This window comes from Silurus meridionalis, chromosome 23, assembly GCF_014805685.1.
Source record: "Silurus meridionalis isolate SWU-2019-XX chromosome 23, ASM1480568v1, whole genome shotgun sequence".
NCBI lineage: Eukaryota > Metazoa > Chordata > Actinopteri > Siluriformes > Siluridae > Silurus > Silurus meridionalis.
This window is the reverse complement of record NC_060906.1, coordinates 7,340,748-7,362,441: the sequence shown is the minus strand read 5'-3', so window position 1 is coordinate 7,362,441 and position 21,694 is coordinate 7,340,748. Positions and strand designations below refer to the sequence as shown.

The 21,694-nt window shown below is 37.7% G+C and overlaps 1 protein-coding gene across 4 annotated transcripts; it reads right to left on the bottom strand.

Moving 5' to 3' along the window:
• Window positions 1–20,864, bottom strand: LOC124376508 (adhesion G-protein coupled receptor F1-like). Of its 4 annotated transcripts, none has more exons than XM_046835629.1 (19): window positions 20,688–20,864; window positions 15,139–15,243; window positions 13,074–13,122; window positions 11,794–11,931; window positions 11,441–11,623; window positions 10,298–10,333; window positions 8,237–8,343; window positions 7,858–7,922; window positions 7,618–7,754; window positions 7,295–7,495; window positions 5,645–5,848; window positions 5,340–5,498; window positions 3,597–3,775; window positions 3,319–3,495; window positions 1,374–2,729; window positions 782–823; window positions 441–500; window positions 307–364; window positions 1–213 (listed from the first exon to the last, which is right to left on the bottom strand). In XM_046835629.1, the coding sequence occupies exons 1-19, from the start codon at window positions 20,847–20,849 to the stop codon at window positions 131–133; spliced, it is 3,501 nt and encodes a 1,166-aa protein (XP_046691585.1). In that variant the 5' UTR covers window positions 20,850–20,864; the 3' UTR covers window positions 1–130. The 4 variants fall into 4 exon arrangements, with proteins under 4 accessions (XP_046691585.1, XP_046691586.1, XP_046691587.1 ...); XM_046835630.1 differs by having other exon boundaries at window positions 15,139–15,240; XM_046835631.1 differs by lacking the exon at window positions 441–500.
• Between the last annotated feature and the right edge of the window lie 830 nt (window positions 20,865–21,694).

The following is a 21,694-nucleotide window of genomic DNA, read 5'->3' as shown; positions in this document are numbered from 1 at the left end:
TCAAAGTTGCAAGCACAGTCTTAGTATTCATTTTAATTAGCAATAACCGGAATAAACAGATGGTGAGAATCTTCCACTTCAACCCATGTAAAGCATATCTTCATGGTGATACCTGTGCTGTAAAAACACATTATTTATCAGTGAACCTAAACGTTTCTGTGCTGCTGGATGGTGCATCTGAAGTAAAGGCTGCTGTAGATATGTTGTAGCCATCTGTAATCATAAGATGTAGGATGTAGTTAAGACATTAAGAACACCATTATGCCTTGGGAGTAAGAACTTTATTCGTTGATGAACGTTACTTACATCTCCTGGGAAAGAAGTGATAGAAACCCCTTCTGTTTGAAGATCCATCAAGGACACTCTAAAATGTAAAGGAGTGACAGTTTAGTGCAGTTTTACAATGTTAGCGTTAAGAAATTTTGTGAAAGTGTGTTTACCCCTTTAGGTTTAGAGCTAAAGTTCATCTGCCTCCACCTTCCTAAAAGAATGCCAAAAATCTACAAAAAAAAAAAAGTCTAACGTATTTCAATGCCCTCCTTTTGCATTCATATAGATAAGAAATAACATTCATGTTGAATCCTCTGCATCATGCTGTTCAGAATAAAGCTGATATAAAAACAGAATATAAATCTCCTGCTCCTGATGATCTACTACTAATAATCTATTACTGCTAATCTACAGATGATCTAATGTTGCTTTTTAGTTTGTTTATCTCTTTAAATATCTTAAAAAAAAATAGAGAGAAATAATGTTAGTGTATGAGAATACACTACCATACCTTATAATCCAGAAGCGTCCCAAAAACTAATATGAAGAAGCCCTTTGGAGACATAAATAGGATAAATTACATATAGTTCCGTACACAAATGCTTCATATGGACACAAGTTTTACGGACACCTTAGCATGAGTGCTTTTTGAACATTTTATTTCACATTTTGCCCGCATTTGATTATTGATAATAATGTTCCACAAGATTTTAAAGTGTGCTTGTGGAGATTTGTGCTTGTGGAGATCATTCAGCCACAAGGATGTTAGTAAAGTCAGGTACTGATGTAAGTGGAAGTGAGAAGGCCTGGGGTGCAGTCGGCATTCCAATTCATCCAAACAGGTTGAGATCACAGCTCTATAGTAGGCCACTCAAGATCATCCACTCCACCCCAATCCAAAGTAACTTTGTAGGAAGAGGCTGGAAAAATCAGGTGTCCCAATACTTTGTGTCCATATAGTGTGTATATTATTAAGTAAAATTTTAAACAGGTAAAATGACAGTTCATATCAACATTTATAATTTCATACATTTTTACTTCATTGTCATTTCTTTGCAGCTTCTACATTAAAGGTGTATGAAGGTGATTTTGAATATTGGTACCTGTAATGAATTAAGGACCGCAAACACCACATGAATCCCGTAGGCTGACGACACCATGGTTCCGATCCCGAATCCCCATGTTAGACCAAAAAGAGGGGTTAAAATGCCCACACACCTGGCAATCATTACTAAGGCACGTTTGTCATCTCGCTGAATGCTGGCCAAAAATCCACTCCTCACAATCTTATATATGATCACAATAAGCACCAGGAGATTTATAAGCACGATGAGCAGAGCTGGAATCACGAATGCCAGTATAGCCTTTGTTTTATACCAGTTGAGCCAGCAAGTATTTTCTTCTTGAATGTATCCCCCGTTTCCAGCTGTTACTGCCACCGTGATGACGGCAATTATTAATGGAGCTCCGTAGCCGACAGTAAAGGCTATGGTCATCATCATAGCCCTGGACATCCTGGAGAAAATTACCACAGTGCGATAGAGAAGCAAGAGTGCAGACAGCAGCATCCAGAAGAAGAGTGCGAGGTAAAAGAAGTGGATAAAGAAGGTGACGGTACTGCATGGACCCACTGGTGTCTTCTGGCCTGGTATTCCTATCGCAGCTCCAATAATGAAGCATATATCGGCGACAAGAAGGGACAGAGCCATGTTGACTATGGAGATGTGACGCATGTAAGATGTATCCGTTTTCGACACAAATTTCCAAATAAGGCTTTCGAAAAGGAGGCACAAAACCAAGCTGCCAATCGAAACGCCTACGCCGATGTAGGTTATATAGGCTAGAGCATCATTTTCCAGAGAGAACGGTGACATCAGGATCGAAAACGAGGTCGTGTGGTTGCACTGGCATGTTAATCTCTTGGTTTGATCACCTCCTGGCTTCAGTTCACATCCAGTAGAGTCCCAGGCACCAAGTCCATCCAAAAGACTGAAGTTCCAGAAGACACACTGTGGGTTTCCTAATGACTGATTTATAACACTGTAGCCAAGAGAGATGTTGCTTATTAAGGAATCTCCTTTAATCATAACCACATCTCCATTGATTTTGGTGCTGGTTTCATTGCTGTCACTGAAGGTCGCATTGCGAACAGGTAGCACGCTGTCAAATGCTGAGAAGATGATGACTGTGACCGGGAAGGGTGTGCTAGTCTCTGGAATGACTATCTGAGTAGAAGCATTTGTGCCAAGGATTCCCTGGATCAGGTTGTTAAAGTTCCTCACAAGCTGGATATTTGATGTTGTTATTGAAAAGTTATTGTCCGAGAAACTGCTTCCGATAATTTCGATCGACTGAAGAAGCACAGAGCTCGCATTTCCTGTCGCTTTGTCATTGTTTAAACTAGTCCACGTCGCTTGGGCTTTCTCTGATGTAATGACGTCCACAGTGTTGAGGAAATTCTGGAACATGCAATTAATTACACAAAAGTGAAAATTGAGACAAGCAAGACATTCGGGATTCAGCTTTTCTGTAACTGGCTTTAGATTCACATTAACTATAGAAGATTTCAACAACAGCTTACACTATGTACGCTATATGAAAAAAAGTATTGGGACACCCAACATTCGTACAGTGCGTTTCTAGTGAAAACTGAGCACAAGCTCCCTGAAGACATACTTTCTATTTGTTGGAGTGGAAGATCTCCTGCTATAAAGCTCTGACCTCAATCCTTATGAACACTTTTGGGATGAATGTGAACACTGACTGCACCTCAGGCCTCCTCACCTCACCTACTGTACATCACCTACCATACATCAGTTCATGAATTTACTAACACACTCCAAAAAATCTAGTGTAACATCTTCCCCGGAGATTGGGGGTTGTTATAACAAAAAATGGGGAGTAAATGTGAAATTGGATGTTCAAAAAAATACTACGAGGTGTCCACAAACTTTTGTCCACATAGTGTATGTCATATGAAATAAATGTAATCATCATCAATCAAAAGGATCAATTATAATATGAGATGCCGATATATACAGTACGTACCACCATCACGGTTTTGTTGACTGTAAATGATTGTGTATTTGAAATAGTCGCAAGTGTGCTGAGTACATCTACGACTTTCAGGAGATTGACAGGAACAGTGGCGATGTCCTCAGAATTAATTGTAGCAGCATTACTAAGGTTAGCAATGAATGTTGGGACTTGCTCCGGGAGTAAATACTGGAGTTAAGAAAAAAAAGATAAAATATTTGAGCAAATTCAAGTTACAAATTAGCCAATTATAAATATGCTTTATCTCCAAAAAAAAGTCATAATATTACTTTAGCTTGATCTGCCAGGTTCTGAATGACACGAAGGGTGCAGTTGTCTGATATTATGCTCCACTTTCCTGCATTATTACACACTGCCCACTGAATGCCAGTCTCATTTCCATTACATTGTCTGAATGTTGTCTGGTTAACAGAGCCCACACCGAAGCTGCTGTCTTCGCAGTCGAACGCTGATGGGGAAAAACATGAGTGCGGGTTTTTAGGTTTCCGTCAGCCCATAAACCTGGACCACTCTACATTTGTATTCATTTGTATTATATAACAACCAAAGAAATATGCAATAGGTTATTGCTCGCATTGTTCACACATTTGCTGTACATTTGTACATCTGAAAATGTAAAAGCAGCGTCTACTAGATAGCAAAAATAGTCCCATCGTTCTTCTCCTCTGTGACATGCAGTGTTGGGCAGTAATGTGTTACTGTAACGCAGTTACTTTAAACAATAACTAATACTGTAACGCATTACTTTTTAAATAAAGTAACTCTGATACCGTATGGTGCATTGTCCGTTACTTTTATAAAATGAATGAATTTCAGCTGAAGTGTAGACTACAGTCTAACCTGCTTACAGCAGCGACGCATTGTAGGATTGGTTGATGAACCACTGTAAACACCAAGAAGACACGCTGTGGTCATGTCTCTGTTTATTCAGTTCTGTGCGGAGTAATGGCGAGTCGAGGCGAGAGCAAGACGAGTTTCTCAAAGTGGAAATATGCTCATTATTTCACTTTAGTTGAGCATAAATAAAAAAATTTTTAGTCAAATGTAAGCTGTGTCTTTCTGGTTCGAAGCTCGTATCTACTGCAATAAACAGTAACTCCAATCTGTTGAAGCTCCTCCAGAAACTCGGTGTTCTGTTCTACATTGTTGATAGTTTTCATACTTAAGCTGTGAAAGGAACATTTAAAGAGCTCAACACAACAGCTTTTATGATGCAGAAGCCACTTTAGTTTTTGATTGTGAATATATTATTCAGTTTTGTTACTTATTTCAGAATCCCTTGTGATATATTCAGTTTGTGCTGCTCTGACTTAAATAAAATAGTGTTTAAAAATGACTTTGTGTTTAAGTCAGTTTTGTGTTTGTAGACCATAACGCATAAAAGCGCATTAATGGGAACATTAAAGAAGGTTCTTTAAAAAAGTAACTAAAAAGTTACTTTTAACAGTAACGCATTACTTTTTGGCGTAAGTAATCAACAAAGTAACGGAGTTACTTTTTGAATGAAGTAACGAGTAACTGTAACTAGTTACTATTTCTTAGTAACGAGCACAACACTGGTGACATGATACTGTAAATGTATTTGTTAATTGATATCTTTTTAAAAGATTGCTATACAACTTTGTTTTCCTTTGTTTAACTAACTTGTTTGATTTTAGTTTTATGTTGAAGAGGCTGTTGTGTTGTTCTTGGTTAAGGTGTCTTGTGTCTTGGTGTCGAGGACTAGTGCATCTTTGAGCCCACATTACTGTTAAGTACTGTTCAAATCTTTTATTCATGTCATATTGCAATTGGGGACTTTTAACCTATAAAGGAATATGTTTTGCAGTAAGGTATCCATACTTTTACTCAAGTATGATTTTCAGGTACTCTTTACAATTCTGCCCCACATGGGATATAATTCTGGATTCTAAAAATAATAATAAAAAGATTTTGCTCAGAGGAGCTTTGTCAGTAAACCGACATTAAAATACTGCAAATAAATCCAGTTCTTTTAGATTATATTCACTCACCTTTTTTGGTTAATCCTATCGATATGCTTTTCGAGCTGTAATTGAATACACTCAGACTGGTGTCAGAAAGTCGACATGTGAAACTGACTGCAATGTCAGCGGCTTCACAATCCTGTTTCCAGACAGTATAGCTGTACATGATACAGCCTGAGCCTGGACCTGTGATACATAATACTAAATTCTATTATCTCTGCATTATATGCACTTTTAGTGTCTTGTAATAAAGAAATGTATTTGTTAATACAGTCTGTAACAAAAAAGCACTCGATTTAATTATGTGAAATAAATCTGTTTTGGTGTATTACCTGGAGGTGTCAGTGAAGTCATGGAGTCCTTGGTCCACTCAATTGTGTAGCTGTTTTGGGCGCAGCATTGTAGCGGTATGGACAAATTGCCACATTTAAACACCTTATCAGGATCTACTTGGATATTGGGATAGGGCGGGATCACAAGTCTTTGCCACTGGATATGGCTGAGGGAATTGCCTGTTCTTATGCATTCATATGTCCCTGTGGTGAGGTGTGTAGATATACAAGCATTGAGGAACATCAAATAACAGAAAGGAAGAAAAGTTTGGACCTTAATTTTTCATGAATACACTGTAGGAACAAAAGTATTTGGACACTTGACATTTCAGTTCTTCCCCACACTCTTGAAGGAACACATTTGTTGAGGATTTCTTTGGATGTAGTACAGTGGAACCGGTTATCTCACCCTCGGTTAACTCGACAACCCTATTAAGTCGACGTTTTTGAAGTGGAACCGCCAAATTCTCGATTTTTCTAAGCATTTTTTATCGGTTATGGCTTTTTTTATGTCCCCGAACCCTAATATCTCGAGCACAAAGGGGGCAAATTTTGACATTTAACGTCGGTTATCTCGGTGCAGCCGCAGAAAACTCGCGGAAGTGGCGGAAAAATCAAGCCTTACAGCTGCTACAAGTGTTGTATTGTATACTGGTGAATCTCTGCTGTTAGTTAGTGCTAGTGTTCGTAGTGTTAGTAGGGGCGCGGCGGGGCTTTGGGAAGAAAAGCACAGCCGTTAAAAGAGTGCAGGTGGGAAGGCACGTACCGGGATACGCATGCGCGATAACAACGACCGCCGTGAATCAACATATACCAACAATAACGGACAGTGAGAGTGTGGAAGTTTAAATTGGAGCTGGTGATGATGCTAAACGAGCACCATATGTGCGCTATTGAAGCCGGGAGCTTCAGAGAAAGCGGCCGAGAAAACACCTGACACGCTGAAGGGGGCCGAAGGGGGCGTGGCAGGTGGATTCCTGACAGATAAACATGTACTGTATGTATTTTTATAGCATGCCTTCATCAAACAAATCACGGCAACGCTGTTGTGTAAAAACCTCAAAAACACGTGCATGCACATTCTCATTTATTAACGCACATCATGTACATAAAGAAATTTCAAGCACATTAATATACTGCCGCCATTTTGATTTTCGTTTATCTCGATCATCGGTTATCTCGATGCTTTTTGGCGACCCCCTAGGACATCGACATAACCGGGTTCCACTGTAGCATGAAATATTCCCAAGCCAATTCCATGAAAATATGCTCTACATAGGTTGGGGTGGAACATCTCCTGCTATAGAGCTCTGAGCGCAACCATACTTAACATGAATGAATGTAAGTACTGACTGCAACCCAGGCCTCCTCATCTCATCTACATCAGTACTTGAATTTACTAACAGCCTTGTGCCTAAATGGTCACAAATCTCCAAAAAAGATCTAGTGGAACATCATCTCACAAGAGTGGAGGTTATTATAACAGCACTATAGCTGGGGACTAAAAGTTGAATGGGATTTTCAAAATAGCACATACTAACTTTATGGTCAGGTGTCCACAAACTTTTGTCATGTAGTGTTGTTTCAGGAAAATGATATGACAGATTTCATAGAATATCCACCTCAAAGTGTGAACGATCAGTGACTTACCAGTGTCTTCTGCACTCACACTGTTGACTATAAGAGTGCGGTTGTTGTTGAGAAGCCTGTATTTCACAGGATTTAGAAAAGGATCAACTCCGTTCACTTGCCATTGAATGTTTCCCATTACATCAATCGGGAGAGCACAAATTAACTGCAAGTCTTGCAGAGGGTATATTTGTCCTGAGCTATTCAGCAGGTCGTACTCCTCTGAAATATAAGAACATTAATCACCTAATCGGTTTAGTTTCAAGAACGTTAGCACAAGGTAACGTTGAAATGTGATAGAATCAGTGAACAAATAAAAATTAAAAAAGGAATAAAACACTTACCACTGTACGCAAAAGCGTTTTCAGCAACTTTAAATCCATTCAAAGTAAGTATCTGAGAGAGCTCAGAGTTTGCGGCTTTGAAGTCAGGCTCCTTTACAGTGGTGTTGATTGTAAAGTCTACAATTACACTACCAGCCTAACACACACACACACACACACACAATTTACCAATTCAATGTAAAGCAGGAAATAAACATGATTTCAATTCATTGCTGGAGTTTAGAGAATCAAACTGTTTACCTGAACCTGAGAATTCTTACTGAGCCAGGTTTGTAGCCGGTCATGTTTCTATAACTAAAATCAATCTGAAAGAGCAAATAAATATCAAAGTTCTACCGATTGTAGCTGAATATTCCTTAAAAATGGTTTATATATATATATATATATATATATATATATATATATATATATATATATATATATATATATATATATATATATATATATATATTTATTTATTTTACTGGTTATATATTAAAATAATCAGTATTTATTCACTGGGTCAATAATGGTCACTTTGAATGTAAAAAATTTCGTAAAAAGAAATAAGAGCATAATATTTTATACCACCCAGTAATATATTCCCTTATTTATTATTTTTATTCAATAAGTTACTCACTGCCTTCACGAGTGTGGTATTATATTTACTGTACGTCGCACTGTTTGGGTTGGTGAGTGCAACATCAAACTTTTCATCTAAAGTCAGCGACATACTTTGCTGAAACTCTAACAGAAAAAAAACAAAGAGGGAATTAGGGCACAACTGCACAACAAATCTGACAAGGCATTTATTTGTACTGGTGGAAGAAAACTGGAAATCCTTTGAAGCAAAGGAAAAGTATGCAGACTCCTTTCTCAGACTCCAGTTTAGATCGATTATTAAAATACAGCCTCTAGAGTAAGAGCTTTGTTTTGTGCCTGCACTTTTCTGGAGGAGTTTTGTTGGTCTTTCTTGTCAGGTGACGTACTTGGCTGTGCTCTGGATCACCCTGGAATATTTCTTTCCTACCAAGTTTCTTGGAGCCAGTATCATATTATCACACTCCCACCACCATGCTCCTCTGTCAGGACTATGCACACGCCAAACCTACACATTCTCACTCCCAACTCACATACGGACGCATTCGTCATGATCCTTGGCGTCATTTTCTGACGCCCTGTGGACCCCTTTGGTGACATGTTATAATGTGCAGGGTTAGGGTAGGGTTAGTTTAAGGTAAGGGTAGGGTTAGTGAGAACGTGTTTCTGAATGCTGTTTCACAGACGGCACTTTGATATCAGACAGTGAGTGTATTGTAAAATCAAAAGGGTTGCACAAGCCAGTGCACTCTTAGTGCCGGTCCCAAGCCCAGATAAATGGGGAGGGTTGCGTTAGGAAGGGCATCCAGCGTAAAACGTGCCAAATCAAACATGCGGATCACAAATCAGAAATTCATACTGGATCAGTCAAGGCCCGGGTTACCAACGACCGCCACAGGTATCGTTAGCCAACAGGGTACCGGTGGAAATTGGGCTACTGTTGACCGAAGAAGGGGAAGGAGAGCAGGAAGAAGACATGCAGGTAGTTGGTTTGAAAGAGACAGGTGTAGAGGACAGAGTAGTATGGAGACGGATGATTCGCTGTGGCGACCCCTAATGGGAGCAGCCGAAAGAAGAAGAAGAAGTTGGAGAGCTAAATAAAAAACATCGGAGCAATCTGCTTAAGTAACACGTCACATTTTCATGCCACAAGCTTCGGTTCTATAGAAGTCTATGGGACCATGACATTCACGTCCATATGTGACAATTTGGGATTGAGAACGTGTTCACCAAACATGGACCCCATCTAAGCCAAACACATTTATCTTTATTTATCTCATTTCTTTTTTTTCTCTTTCTTTCTCTCTCTCTTTCTTTCTCTCTGTCTGTATTTATATGTATACATATACATTATATATGTTTTATTTTATTCATATATACACACTTCACTTCAGTAACATATGTTACAATACAGTATGTTACTTTACTGCCAACTACAGGTCATTACTGGCAATACATTATCAACAACTATAGGATATTTTACTATTCTCGCAGCAAATACTCTGCTTCTTGTTCTTCTTCTTTTTCAGCACATATTTTAAAATCTGTGCTTTGTGTGTCTAATAACATCAGATCACCCCTGATGCCTCTTACTGGATTGAGAGGATGGTTACACAATACTCACCACCATGACCTGTCCAAACGAAGGAAATGGGATTCGGAACCATCTGATTAGTAAATGATCTGATTAGTGAATGGTCTGATTGGTGAATAGTCTGATTAGTAAATGATCTGATTGGTGTATGGTCTGATTAATATATGTTCTGGTCAGTGAATGGTCTGATTGGTAAATGCTCTGAATAGTGAATGGTCTTATTAGGGAATGGTCTGATTAGCGAATGGTCTGATTGGTGAAGGGTCTGATTAGTGAATGGTCTGATTGGTGAATGGTCTGTTTGGTGAAGGGTCTGATTAGTGAATGGCCTGATTGGTGAAGGGTCTGATTAGTGAATGGCCTGATTAGTGAATGGTCTGATTGGTGAATGGTCTGATTAGTGAATGGTCTGATTGGTGAATGGTCATATAATTATCAATCTTCTATCCATAAATTAAAATAAAATCTGAATAATACTACATGGGATGAAACAGTTCACTACTTTACCTATCGGTGCAGGTGGAGTTGTGCATGTGCTGCCATCTGTAAGGCAAAACAAGAAAAACACTTTTTGAATTACTGAATTTAACTATTTGGAAATTATTTTTAATGAATTGATTGAATGATTAAATCAATCAATAATATCTCTGTGTAAAGAATTAATCAAATCTGTTCCAATCATCACTTCCTCATTATATTTTAATAATGTATGGACACAACAGACTATGTCAAGTGACTACATGTTAAGATGTTGGCCTATAAATACTGTTCATGATTAATTTCTTTCCCAAAGGGTTTAGAAAATAATCCAGATTATCAAAATAATCTTTGAAAAATCCCCGAACATTATTATTAAACCCATTTTACCTGGAAGAATCTGGTTGTAATTACAAAACTGTTTAAAACTGCGTAACATTTACCCTAGAAAATGGAAAAACTGATATGAACTATGCCTTTGTGTGTGTAAACCTCTGGTTAGGTTTCCCTGATAGAAACAGCATTTTTATATTGTCTCTTTCTCTCTGTCTGTATTTATATGTATACATACATATATACATTATATATGTTTTATTTCACTTCAATTCATATATACACACTTTACTTCAGTAACATCAACCCAATTTCTGTGTATATGTTACAATACAGTATGTTACTTTACTGCTAACTACAGTTCATTACTGCCAATTAATTTATATGAAACTTGACGGTTTGCTCATCTTCCCCTTCAAACTTACACTTATAAAGAACATCTTATTCATTTTTTATCATCACATTATCTGTGTAAAGCTGCTTTGAGACAATGTTCATTTTTAAAAGTGCAATACAAATAAAAATTTAATTGAATTGAATTGCATTGACAGTCTGTTTTCAAAACTAAGGGATTTATTTTTATGCTCAAGCACAACCAATGTAAAGGATTGTCTAATTATACTGTATAGTCTTAGTGTCTCTTTATAAAGCTAATGGATTAAAACAAATACATTATCAACAACTATAGGATATTTAATTATTCTCGCAGCAAATACTCTGCTTCTTGTTCTTCTTAAAAAAAAAAACATTTGCAAAGATTGTACAGAAAGTCTGTAGTGTTAATTAGTTTCATTTTAAACATTTCATTTCATTAAGTGCACCATTTATCATAGTACCTACTTGCTATGTTATTTAGTGGCTGGCAGAACTGTCCATCATTTGGAACACCATTGATGCAATTACATGAGGATGCGGTGTTGTTGTTGTTGTTGTTGCATTGCCCATATTGCATGCACTTGTCACATGGCCAAAAATACTGATCCTCACACATGCACTGGAATCCAGAATTATTTAATTGGCACACTGAAAAAAAATGAATGAAAAAACAAAAACAAAAAAACTACTTTTTTTTTAACGTTGAAATGGATTGTTTCTTAATGAATCAAAAGGAGTACAATAATTTCATGTATTGTTTTTAAAAAAAATAAGTAAATATTTAAATAAATAAAATGGACCGTAAGTTCCAAACTTACCAGTTGTTATTTCCACAGTAGAGATTCGAGTCGAGTTGTTTAACTGAACAGCGACTGATGACTTGAGCTGCTGTATCAAAATCACTTCTGAAACATTTATCTCTACCACCACAATGTATTCCAGTGCATATGTACTGGCTGGAAGACAATAAAACAGTCATTAGGAACACAATTATACAGTATGTCTTTTGGTAGGATTAACTTTTTCCTATACTTGAGCTAGAAGACCCAAACCTGTTCCAGCATGGCAATGCCCCTTTGCTCTCAACACTAATGAACAACTTTGGGATGAATTGGAACACTGACTATGATACTGTCCATTTCTGTTTCATCCTACCACTGTATAGTGTTCTCTTTGATTGGAGACCACTTTGTGCTGCTGAGGATGGTTCCACATGAACAACCTAAAGATCCATGAGGTTAAAGGTTAATCCCAGAACCGTGAAACAGTATCAACTAATATAAACTGCTCCAGTGGCTCGGGTCTGCAATTGCCATGAACATAATCCCTCAGTGAACAGCTGATTACCTCAACCATGATGAGAGTAAAATGAATGAACATTTGGTGTCCCCCAGATGAGAATGGATTCTCAGTCCGGTTCTTCTTAAGACCTTTTTCTCATACCATCTCACTGAGTTTTAACTTGCCTCTATTTCCACTGGCTCACTTATAGGGACTAATTTTGATGCTAAAATGTATATTTATAATCTATTTAATTCTGTAAAGCTACTTTGGGTCTATGTCTATCTATCTAATAAAGTTGAATTGAAATTGAAGTGACTGCACCCCAGGACAGACACCTTCAAATATTACAGAATTTAGGCTTTTTTTTTTTTTTTTTAATGTTATTAAGTTTTTATGCTTTACTGTCACACACTGCCCCCTAGTGGATAAATTTTGCCTCCCTTTAGTTTTTGTGCATTGTATAGAGTATGTAACAGGCACTAACCGGAATAAAAAATCTGAAATAAATCTCAGGGAAGTAAATTTCTCCTGGACATATATATATATATATATATATATATATATATATATATATATATATATATATATATATATATAGATAGATAGATAGATAGATAGATAGATAGATATAGATAGATAGATATAGATAGATATAGATATAGATATAGATATACAGTATGTGTGTGTGTGTGTGTGTGTGTGTGTGTGTGTGTGTGTGTTATGTTCAAATCCTTCTTCTTATAAATAATATAATAAAACATTATCTCACATAAAACATTAAAATTATCAAAAAAAAAATTATTTTCGTGCTTACATTGTCGTTTTTGTCTCAATTGGTTGGGGTGGCCGTCTTTGGATTTAAGCTGAGAATGGAAATTTGTTTATAAACATATAAACATAAAACACACATATGTATATATATATATATATATATATATATATATATATATATATATATATATTTATATTTATATATAGAGTGTCAATCAAAATAGAGAACAATGTATAAACATTGTATAATCAATTAAACAATTCTGAAATAATGTCATTTTCACTGCTCAACAGTGGGAGTTTTTGTCCTGTCTACACCATGCTACCAGAACACCTTTTCCACAAATTAACTAAGGCATTTAAAAAAAAACATTATTTTGCAGAAAACACACTGATCAAAATTAGAGAACACTTTCAGATACCTCCCAGTTATTGGTGTTAATCTGGCACCTGGTGCTAATATTCTTGATTATCTGTCAACCCCTATTTTACTGGTAGCCTAACTTCCAGTTTCACTGACTCTGCAAGATGGTGGGCCGTTCTAAAGTGACTGAAAGCCTCCGGCAGCAGGTTGTCCAGATGAAGGCCAAAGGGATTACCCTATCAGCCATAGCAAGACAAGTTGGTCGTTCCAAATCTGTGATTTCAAGAATATTGAATCTTTACAACATCACAAACTCATTCAAGTCCGCCAAGAAGTCTGGTCGTCCACGGAAGACATGTACAAGAGAGGACAGGATACTGCGGAGGATCTCAATGGGCAATCGTTTCCAGACTGCAGCTGGAATTGCTCACCAGTTCATCACTGAACAGGGTAAGGATCTGTCTCTTCATACAGTGTCTTGACGTTTAAGAGCATTTGGACTGAAAGCCCACTCTGCAGTGACCAAACCTCTCATTAGCAGAAAGAATCAAAAGGCTAGACTAAGCATGTTGTGTGGACAGAGGAGAACTGGTCCAAAGTTCACTTCAGTGATGAAAGCAAGTTTAATTTATTTGGGTCCGATGGGAAACATTATGTTCGGCGACCAACTGGAGAAAGACTGAACCCAAAGTGTGTAAAGAAGTCAGTGAAAAGTGGAGGAGGGAGTGTCATGGTTTGGGGCATGTTTTCTGCAGCAGGAGTTGGGCCTCTTATACAGCTACATGGCAGAGTGAATGCAAATGTTTATCAGAACCTTCTTCAACAACATATGGTTCCTTCTATGCGTTCATCACCCAATCAGCCCGCAGTGTTCATGCAGGACAACGCATCATGACACAGCAAAACGGGTAAAGCCGTTCCTTGAAACTGAAAACAATGAAATAATGACATGGCCTGCCCAGAGTCCTGATCTCAACCCAATAGAGAACCTCTGGAAAATCCTTGGTGACAAAGTTATGGCCATGAAACCCACTACAGTCACCGAACTGTGGAGGAGACTGGAAGAAGAGTGGACCAAAATCACACCAGAGCAGTGTGAGAGACGAGTGCTGTCCTGTGGCTGCAGATGTGCTGAAGTCATTCAGAGCAGAGGCCTGTACACTTCCTACTAATTGCTGACTGTTGTAACCTTCAGAAAATTTTGTTGTAATCTTTTTTCATGCTACAGTCATTGTTGTTCTCTAATTTTGATCAGTGTGTTTTCTGCAAAATTTTTTTAAATGCCTTAGTTATTTTGTGGAAAAGGTGTTCTCATAGCATGGTATAGACAGGACAAAAACTCCTTCAACTGTTGAGCAGTGAAGATGACATTATTTTAGAATTGTTCAATTGTTTATAAATTGTTCTCTAATTTTGATCGTGGTGTACATTATATTGCATTGTGAATTATTAATGAATTAACTGCAAATCTGATGTATCAGATTATGATGAAGAGAATATTTTTTTTCTCAGTAGCATGCAGAGCTGTTGAATCCTAACAAGTAGCAAATTCTTATTTACTAAAGCATCAGTACTTTGTTTTGATGTTTTTCACCAAATTCCCACAACAGATGTCACATAAAAACTCGGAGGTCTCAAGTACTTCTTTTGTAACAATGCGATTATCCATATCTAATGTGGGCAGTACCCTCAATACCCCCATGTACTTTTCATTTCTAGTCACTCCTGTATACTGTAAAGCTACCTCAGAGGTGTAGATCGATGTTTCAAGGAATCCTTGTGTTTCCACAACACACGTTGTCATTAGCAAGAAAGCTGCAAATGTCACAAGGCGGTTTGATGTCATCTTCTCTATGCAGTGAAAAGAAACACAGTTAAAAAAAGAAACGCAGTGAAAAGACTAAATCAGGGCTGAAACATCATGGGAGCAATATGCTATGGCCTGCTGGGTCTGCTGCTGCTGATGATGACCTGCTGCTTGTTCTTAATGTCATTCTTTTGAAATCCTCTAGTTGTTTTTTTGTTACACCTGTCTGCTCATTGTTGTCAAAAATCGGATATGGTCCACCATCTTATACTCTATAGAACGTACATTATACAGGTTTTGATCTCCTTATTGTGTGTCACACAGCTGTCATCTTGCCCATCTACATTCTGATCTTAGCTACACTATATGAACAAATGTATTGGGACACCTGACTTTTCCAGTCATATTTTGGATATGGTTTTCTCCAAACTGTTACTACAAAGTTGGAGGCACACAATTGTAACGGATTAGGAGTTCTAAACGTGCACCAAGCCAGCTCCATGAAGATATGTTTTACATGGGTTAGGGTAGAAGATCTCCCGTGATAGAGCTCTGACCTCAAATCTATTACCTCCAAACTTTTGGGATAAATGTAAATGTTGACTGAACCCCAGGCCTCCTCACCTTACCTACATCACTACCTCACTTTACTAACACTCTTGTGGTTGAATGAATCTCCACAAATCCAGTGCAACATCTTCCCAGAAGAGTGTAGATATTATAACAGGTAATAGGGAATAAATGTGGAACTAAATGTTAAAAAAGCACATCAGTTTTATGGTCAGAGTGTATAATCATTTAACACTTAAAAAAGATCTAGTGGTGTAGACGTCTGCTCAGATTGTCAGAGCCCACATCTCTCTAAAACCGTCAAATGCGCTTTAGTTCTGCCTGGCTCTTTTAATGAGCTTAATTAAACACAAGGTCTGGAAGTTCACAGCCATGATCTGGTCAGAATCTGTCAACAATGCACCCAGAATGATTACCTTCCCCCATGACCAGTGTGTTAAAGGAAAACAATCTTAAGCGTCATATTTGCTAAACATTTAGGCTGAACTGGATTTCATGCGAGCCTGACTTTGTTTTTGGTTTTTTTTTTACATAATTTATAATCCTTTAAGAATTCATCTATAAAATCTAAAATTCACCTGTAGTTGTAATTTGGTCTCATTAGATGTCTTTTTGATTTTCAACAGGCAACATAGAAGATAAGAGTATATATATATATATATATATATATATATATATATATATATATATATATATATATATATATTTTATGTACAATTTACAGATATATGGAACAAAATTGTGATGTGAGATATATATATATATATATATATATATATATATATATATATATATATATATATATATATATATATATCTCAGTGGTTAAGGTGCTGGGTTACTGATCAGAAGGTTGGGGTTATCAGAAGCCCCGGTATCGCCAAGCTGCCACTCTTGGGCCCTTGAGCCAGACCCTTACCCCCTATGCTCCAGTATATATATATATATATAAAAAATAAAAATCTTCAACCTTAGGGCAGGTCACGAACACTCACCACACCTCACCGCTACACTGCACTGTGCCGCGCCGCACCACACCTCACCGCTACACTGCACTGTGCCACGCCGCACCACACCTCACTGCTACACTGCACTGTGCCGCGCCGCACCACACCTGACCGCTACACTGCAGTGCACCGTGCTGCAACATATCTCACCGCTACACAGCACACACTGCACCACACCTCACCGCTACACTGCAGTGCACCGTGCTGCAACATATCTCACCGCTACACAGCACACACTGCACCACACCTCACCGCTACACTGCAGTGCACCGTGCTGCAACATATCTCACCGCTACACAGCACACACTGCACCACACCTCACCGCTACACTGCAGTGCACCGTGCTGCAACATATCTCACCGCTACACAGCACACACTGCACCACCTCACGCTACACTGCAGTGCACCGTGCTGCAACATATCTCACCGCTACACAGCACACACTGCACCACACCTCACGCTACACTGCAGTGCACTGTGCTGCAACATATCTCACCGCTACACAGCACACTGCACCACACTCACCGCTACACTGCAGTGCACCGTGCTGCAACATATCTCACCGCCACAGCACACACTGCACCACACCTCACCGCTACACTGCAGTGCACCGTGCTGCAACATATCTCACTGCTACACAGCACACACTGCACCACACCTCACCGCTACACTGTGCCACAACACATCTAATCGCTGCACCGCTACACTGCGCCACAACACACATTACTGCTAAACTGCACAGCAACGCTAAACTGCACCACATCTAACCACTACACTGCACCACACTGTTTTACTGCACTGCGCCGCAACACATCTCATCGCTACACTGCACTGTGCCGCTATACATCTCACCGCTACACTGCACCACACTGCACCACAATACACTGCTAGGATACTGATTCAGTAAGTACACTGTGCAACACACTGTGTATAAGATCTGTACAATTGTATATACAATGTACATATCACATTTGGTAAATATATATTCCATATTTATCTACTTATATTGTGCCTTACATATATATATAAAAAAAACAAAAAAATAAATAACAGGACTACATTTTTTTCAGTTGCTTTTGAACATTTCTCGAATCAGCCTTAATATTTGCAAAGAAGTGCATTTCTCAAAACAATTTGTAAAAAGTAAATATGTCAATGCACATCTCTTGCAATCAGAATAAGAATAAGTCATTTTGTCATTGTTCACAAACAAGATATTTAAAATGTTTAGGCCTTTTGTCAGTTTCAGTGTTTCCTGATATAAACTACTGTTTGGATTACAATGACTGAAAATGCACAAAGTTGAATTTCTTCTGTTTGCCATCTATGAGTTTCAGCAGCACAAATGTATTTATTTGATTGCATATTTGATTTATATTGATTATAGAAGACTGGACAGGATTTACACTTTTACTGTATTGTAATAGTGTTTGTTTCCTGGTTGTTCATACATTTAAAATTTTTAGAAATGTGTAATTCTGTGTTTTGCTGTCTGTCGCCAATTGAAGGTTCATGAGATTTACCTTTAACATCTTTTAGAGAACTAGTTGATTATTGGTTGATCTGATGCAGTTCACTCGCCTTCATTAGTGACATTCAAGATTCATCTGCACATTTCATCAATTCAAGTCAGATTAAAAAAACAACAACAACTGGTTTAACCATGTTACATTCAATGATTTATGCAATGAACTGATACTGAGATGTTTTAGGGGTTAAAACTATTCAGGTTAAAATAATTATAATATATTTTGATCAATATGACATAAACAACTGATAATGTAGGAAACAGCAAACTCACACAAAGCAAACTACACAATTGATTAAATGAATGTACAAAAACATACGCAATTTGTACAGAGCAACAAGAAATGTTCTTCTGATGAGCACAAGTGACTCATGATGTGAAGATTGAACAAGTAGTTTTAAAAATTTCATTTCTGAGCTGAGAAACGCTCCAAAGCAACTGAGAAAAATTGTAAATACATTTAATACAATGTGTTTGGCTGCAAGTGTGGTTTGTAAAGGTCATAATAAAAAAAGGAAACTAACAAATATGCGATAATGACACCTACCATTGGTGTTTGTGGACACCAAACCATAAGATATACCAATAGTATATTCTGTAAATGGTAAAATTCGGGTAAGAACAACATATGGCTGGAGTCTTGCCGGAGTCCAAACTGCACAGTGATATTAATTTGCATACAACAATAAAGACACATAATAATCCATATCCTTCTCTTCCTGTCACCCTCTTCTCTCTCTCTCTCTCTCTCTCTCTCTCTCTCTCTCTCGCTCTATCTCTCTCTTCCCACCTCGTCCAGGCCTGCCTCTGAATAATGTTCTCTTCGACTGGAGGCCACTCCGTGCAGCTTGGGACGGTTTCTCACTAACGCCTTGGGTGGTTCCATGAAATTCCGGAGTAAGAACGGGAGCTTTGAGGATGGATTGGACTGTAGTTAATGTCAACAGTCTGCTACACTGACTCAGGACTATTTTTCGCTTCTGATCATCATCACTGTACCCCGCAACATCGTATATCTGCTATAAATGGACATTCAGTGCAACCCAGATGAGGATGGGTTCCCTCTCTGGTTCCTCTCAAGGTTTCTTCCTTATGCCATCTCGGGGAGTTTTTCCTTCACCACAGTCACCACCGGTTCGCTCATCAGGGACAAACTTACACTTATAAAGAACATATTTACTTTTAATCACCACATTATCTGTGTAAAGCTGCTTTGAGACAATGTTCAATGTTAAAAGCGCTATACAAATAAAAAAGAATCAAATTAAATTGATTTGAATTAAAATTGCGGATGTCCCAATACCTTTGGCTATATATATGATATGACTATTATGATGCTTCATGAAAACAAAAACTGTAGTACTTAGAAATAGAAATAGTGGTATGTGCATTTAAAAATACACAGCAGGTACATGCATTTTAGGTCAACATTTTCCAGAACTTGAATCTACCGCGTGTCCACCCTTTATACTGTAGTCACACAAAAGAATTAAAAGAATGCGTTAGCTCCGCCTACTTTACCGAAACACGTCTTCTTGTACCTCCTGTAAAACCTCAAAAAAAAATATACCAAATTATATTCTGTGGCCAAAACTTTTGGACACCTGATGTTTTCAGGGATATATGTGACTTTTTTTCCCAAACTGTTAGCACAAAGGTGGAGGCATAGAGTTGCATAAGATGTGAACCAAGCATGTCCCAGCATGGAAATGTCAGCAGATATGCTTCACATGAGTTGGAGTGGAAGATCTCCTGTGATAGAGCTCTGACCTCCACCATATTGAACACTTTACCCCAGGTCTCCTCACCTGACTTTACTAACACCACTGTAGCTAAATAAGTACAAATGTCCACAAAATCTAGTGGAACATAAGTGTGGAAGTTATTATAACAGCAAATGGGGACTAAGTGTAGAATGGAATGTTCAAAAAGCACATAAAAATGTTGTTATTAAAAAAAAATAAAAAAATTATATATATATATATATATATATATATATATATATATATATATATATATATATATATTTAGATTTTAAGTTTAGACAGCAACATTAAATCAAGTCATTTCTAATAATACTTTACTTTCATACGTAATAATTTTATTCTCTCATTATTATATATTAATAGACTTTGACTGGATTATATAATGTATATTATATATTTTCTTCATATTCTGTCACCATAATGCAAAGGAGCAATAATTTGCATTTGTAAAATGTCACCAAAATAAAGGAAAACTCTAACAAACTCACCACATGCATAGAGATATATAAAAAATGTTGCATTAGTACAGGTTTGAGACATAGGAAGACATATGAACAGGCAAATTTGTGTCCCTACAACTTTAATTTAAAAGAGAAAAATATCAAATGCTTTTACCTTGACTCGAACAACCAGCTCTGGAGAGCGTCCACTAATCACTCGACTCCAGGAGACAAGACTCTCACTTCTCACTCCTCTGACCTGCATACACAACAAATACAAAAGCCTTCCTGGAACATACACCTCACTAATGATACGGTCCACTGAGTTTCTCGCCATCAAATGTTTAATGCAGCAATCATAACACACGTAGGACAATGATCAAGAAATGTACATTTGACGAAAATAGCTGCATTTTATAGACAAAAGTTTGGGGACATCTGAGCAAAAGAGCGGTGTTCTTTTAACATCCCATTCCACATTTACTCTTTTGCTGTTATATAAAAACTACTCTTATGGAAAGATTTGTGATCATTCAGCCATATTAGTAAAATGAGTGTATGAAAAGGCCTGTGGTGCAGTCAGCATTTTAAACCATCCCCATAGGGTTGAGTTTGGAGCTCTATAGCAGGAGATCTTCCACTCGAACCCAGGTAAAGTATATGTTCAAGTGAAGGGAAAATTCAATGCTACCACACCCTAATACATTCTATACAAGCAGCCTCCTAATTTGTACCAAAATTGTGCAAACAGTTTTGTAAATAAAGAAATATGGCTGGAAATGCCAGGTGTCCCGATATTTTTGTCCATTTGAATGCAGGTTTCAATCAACAGTGTAATGTGAACAAGATATGTAGATGTTCAGCACTGCTGTGGCCGTGTCACAGAGATAGAATGTCCAGAACGGTCTCATTGTACCTTACAGAAGACAAATTCTTACACCACCTTAAACATCTTAAATCATTTAATTCAGTTTTTTACTTTGGTAGAGAGAGAGTTGAGGCGCATTCACCCCAGACGTGGATCTGTTAGTCTGATGATGCACAAGGAGAAAGAATGATCATATGCTAATATTGACAGCCAAAGCATAGCTGAGCTACTGTTCCTTCTTAGCTATTCGGCTTCAGCTGCTAGTCAGGCTGACTACAAAACGGCATTCTGTAAAATGCTATAGCATGTCATCA

Coding starts and splice junctions, on each gene's coding strand:
- LOC124376508 (XM_046835629.1), bottom strand. CDS start 20,849: ATGGCGAGAAACTCAGTGGACCGTATCATTAGTGAGGTGTATGTTCCA. Junction 13,123..15,138: donor CATCGATCTACACCTCTGAG/GTAGCTTTACAG, acceptor TTCCATTCTCAG/CTTAAATCCAAAGACGGCCA. Junction 7,923..8,236: donor ATACCACACTCGTGAAGGCA/GTGAGTAACTTA, acceptor TTGCTCTTTCAG/ATTGATTTTAGTTATAGAAA.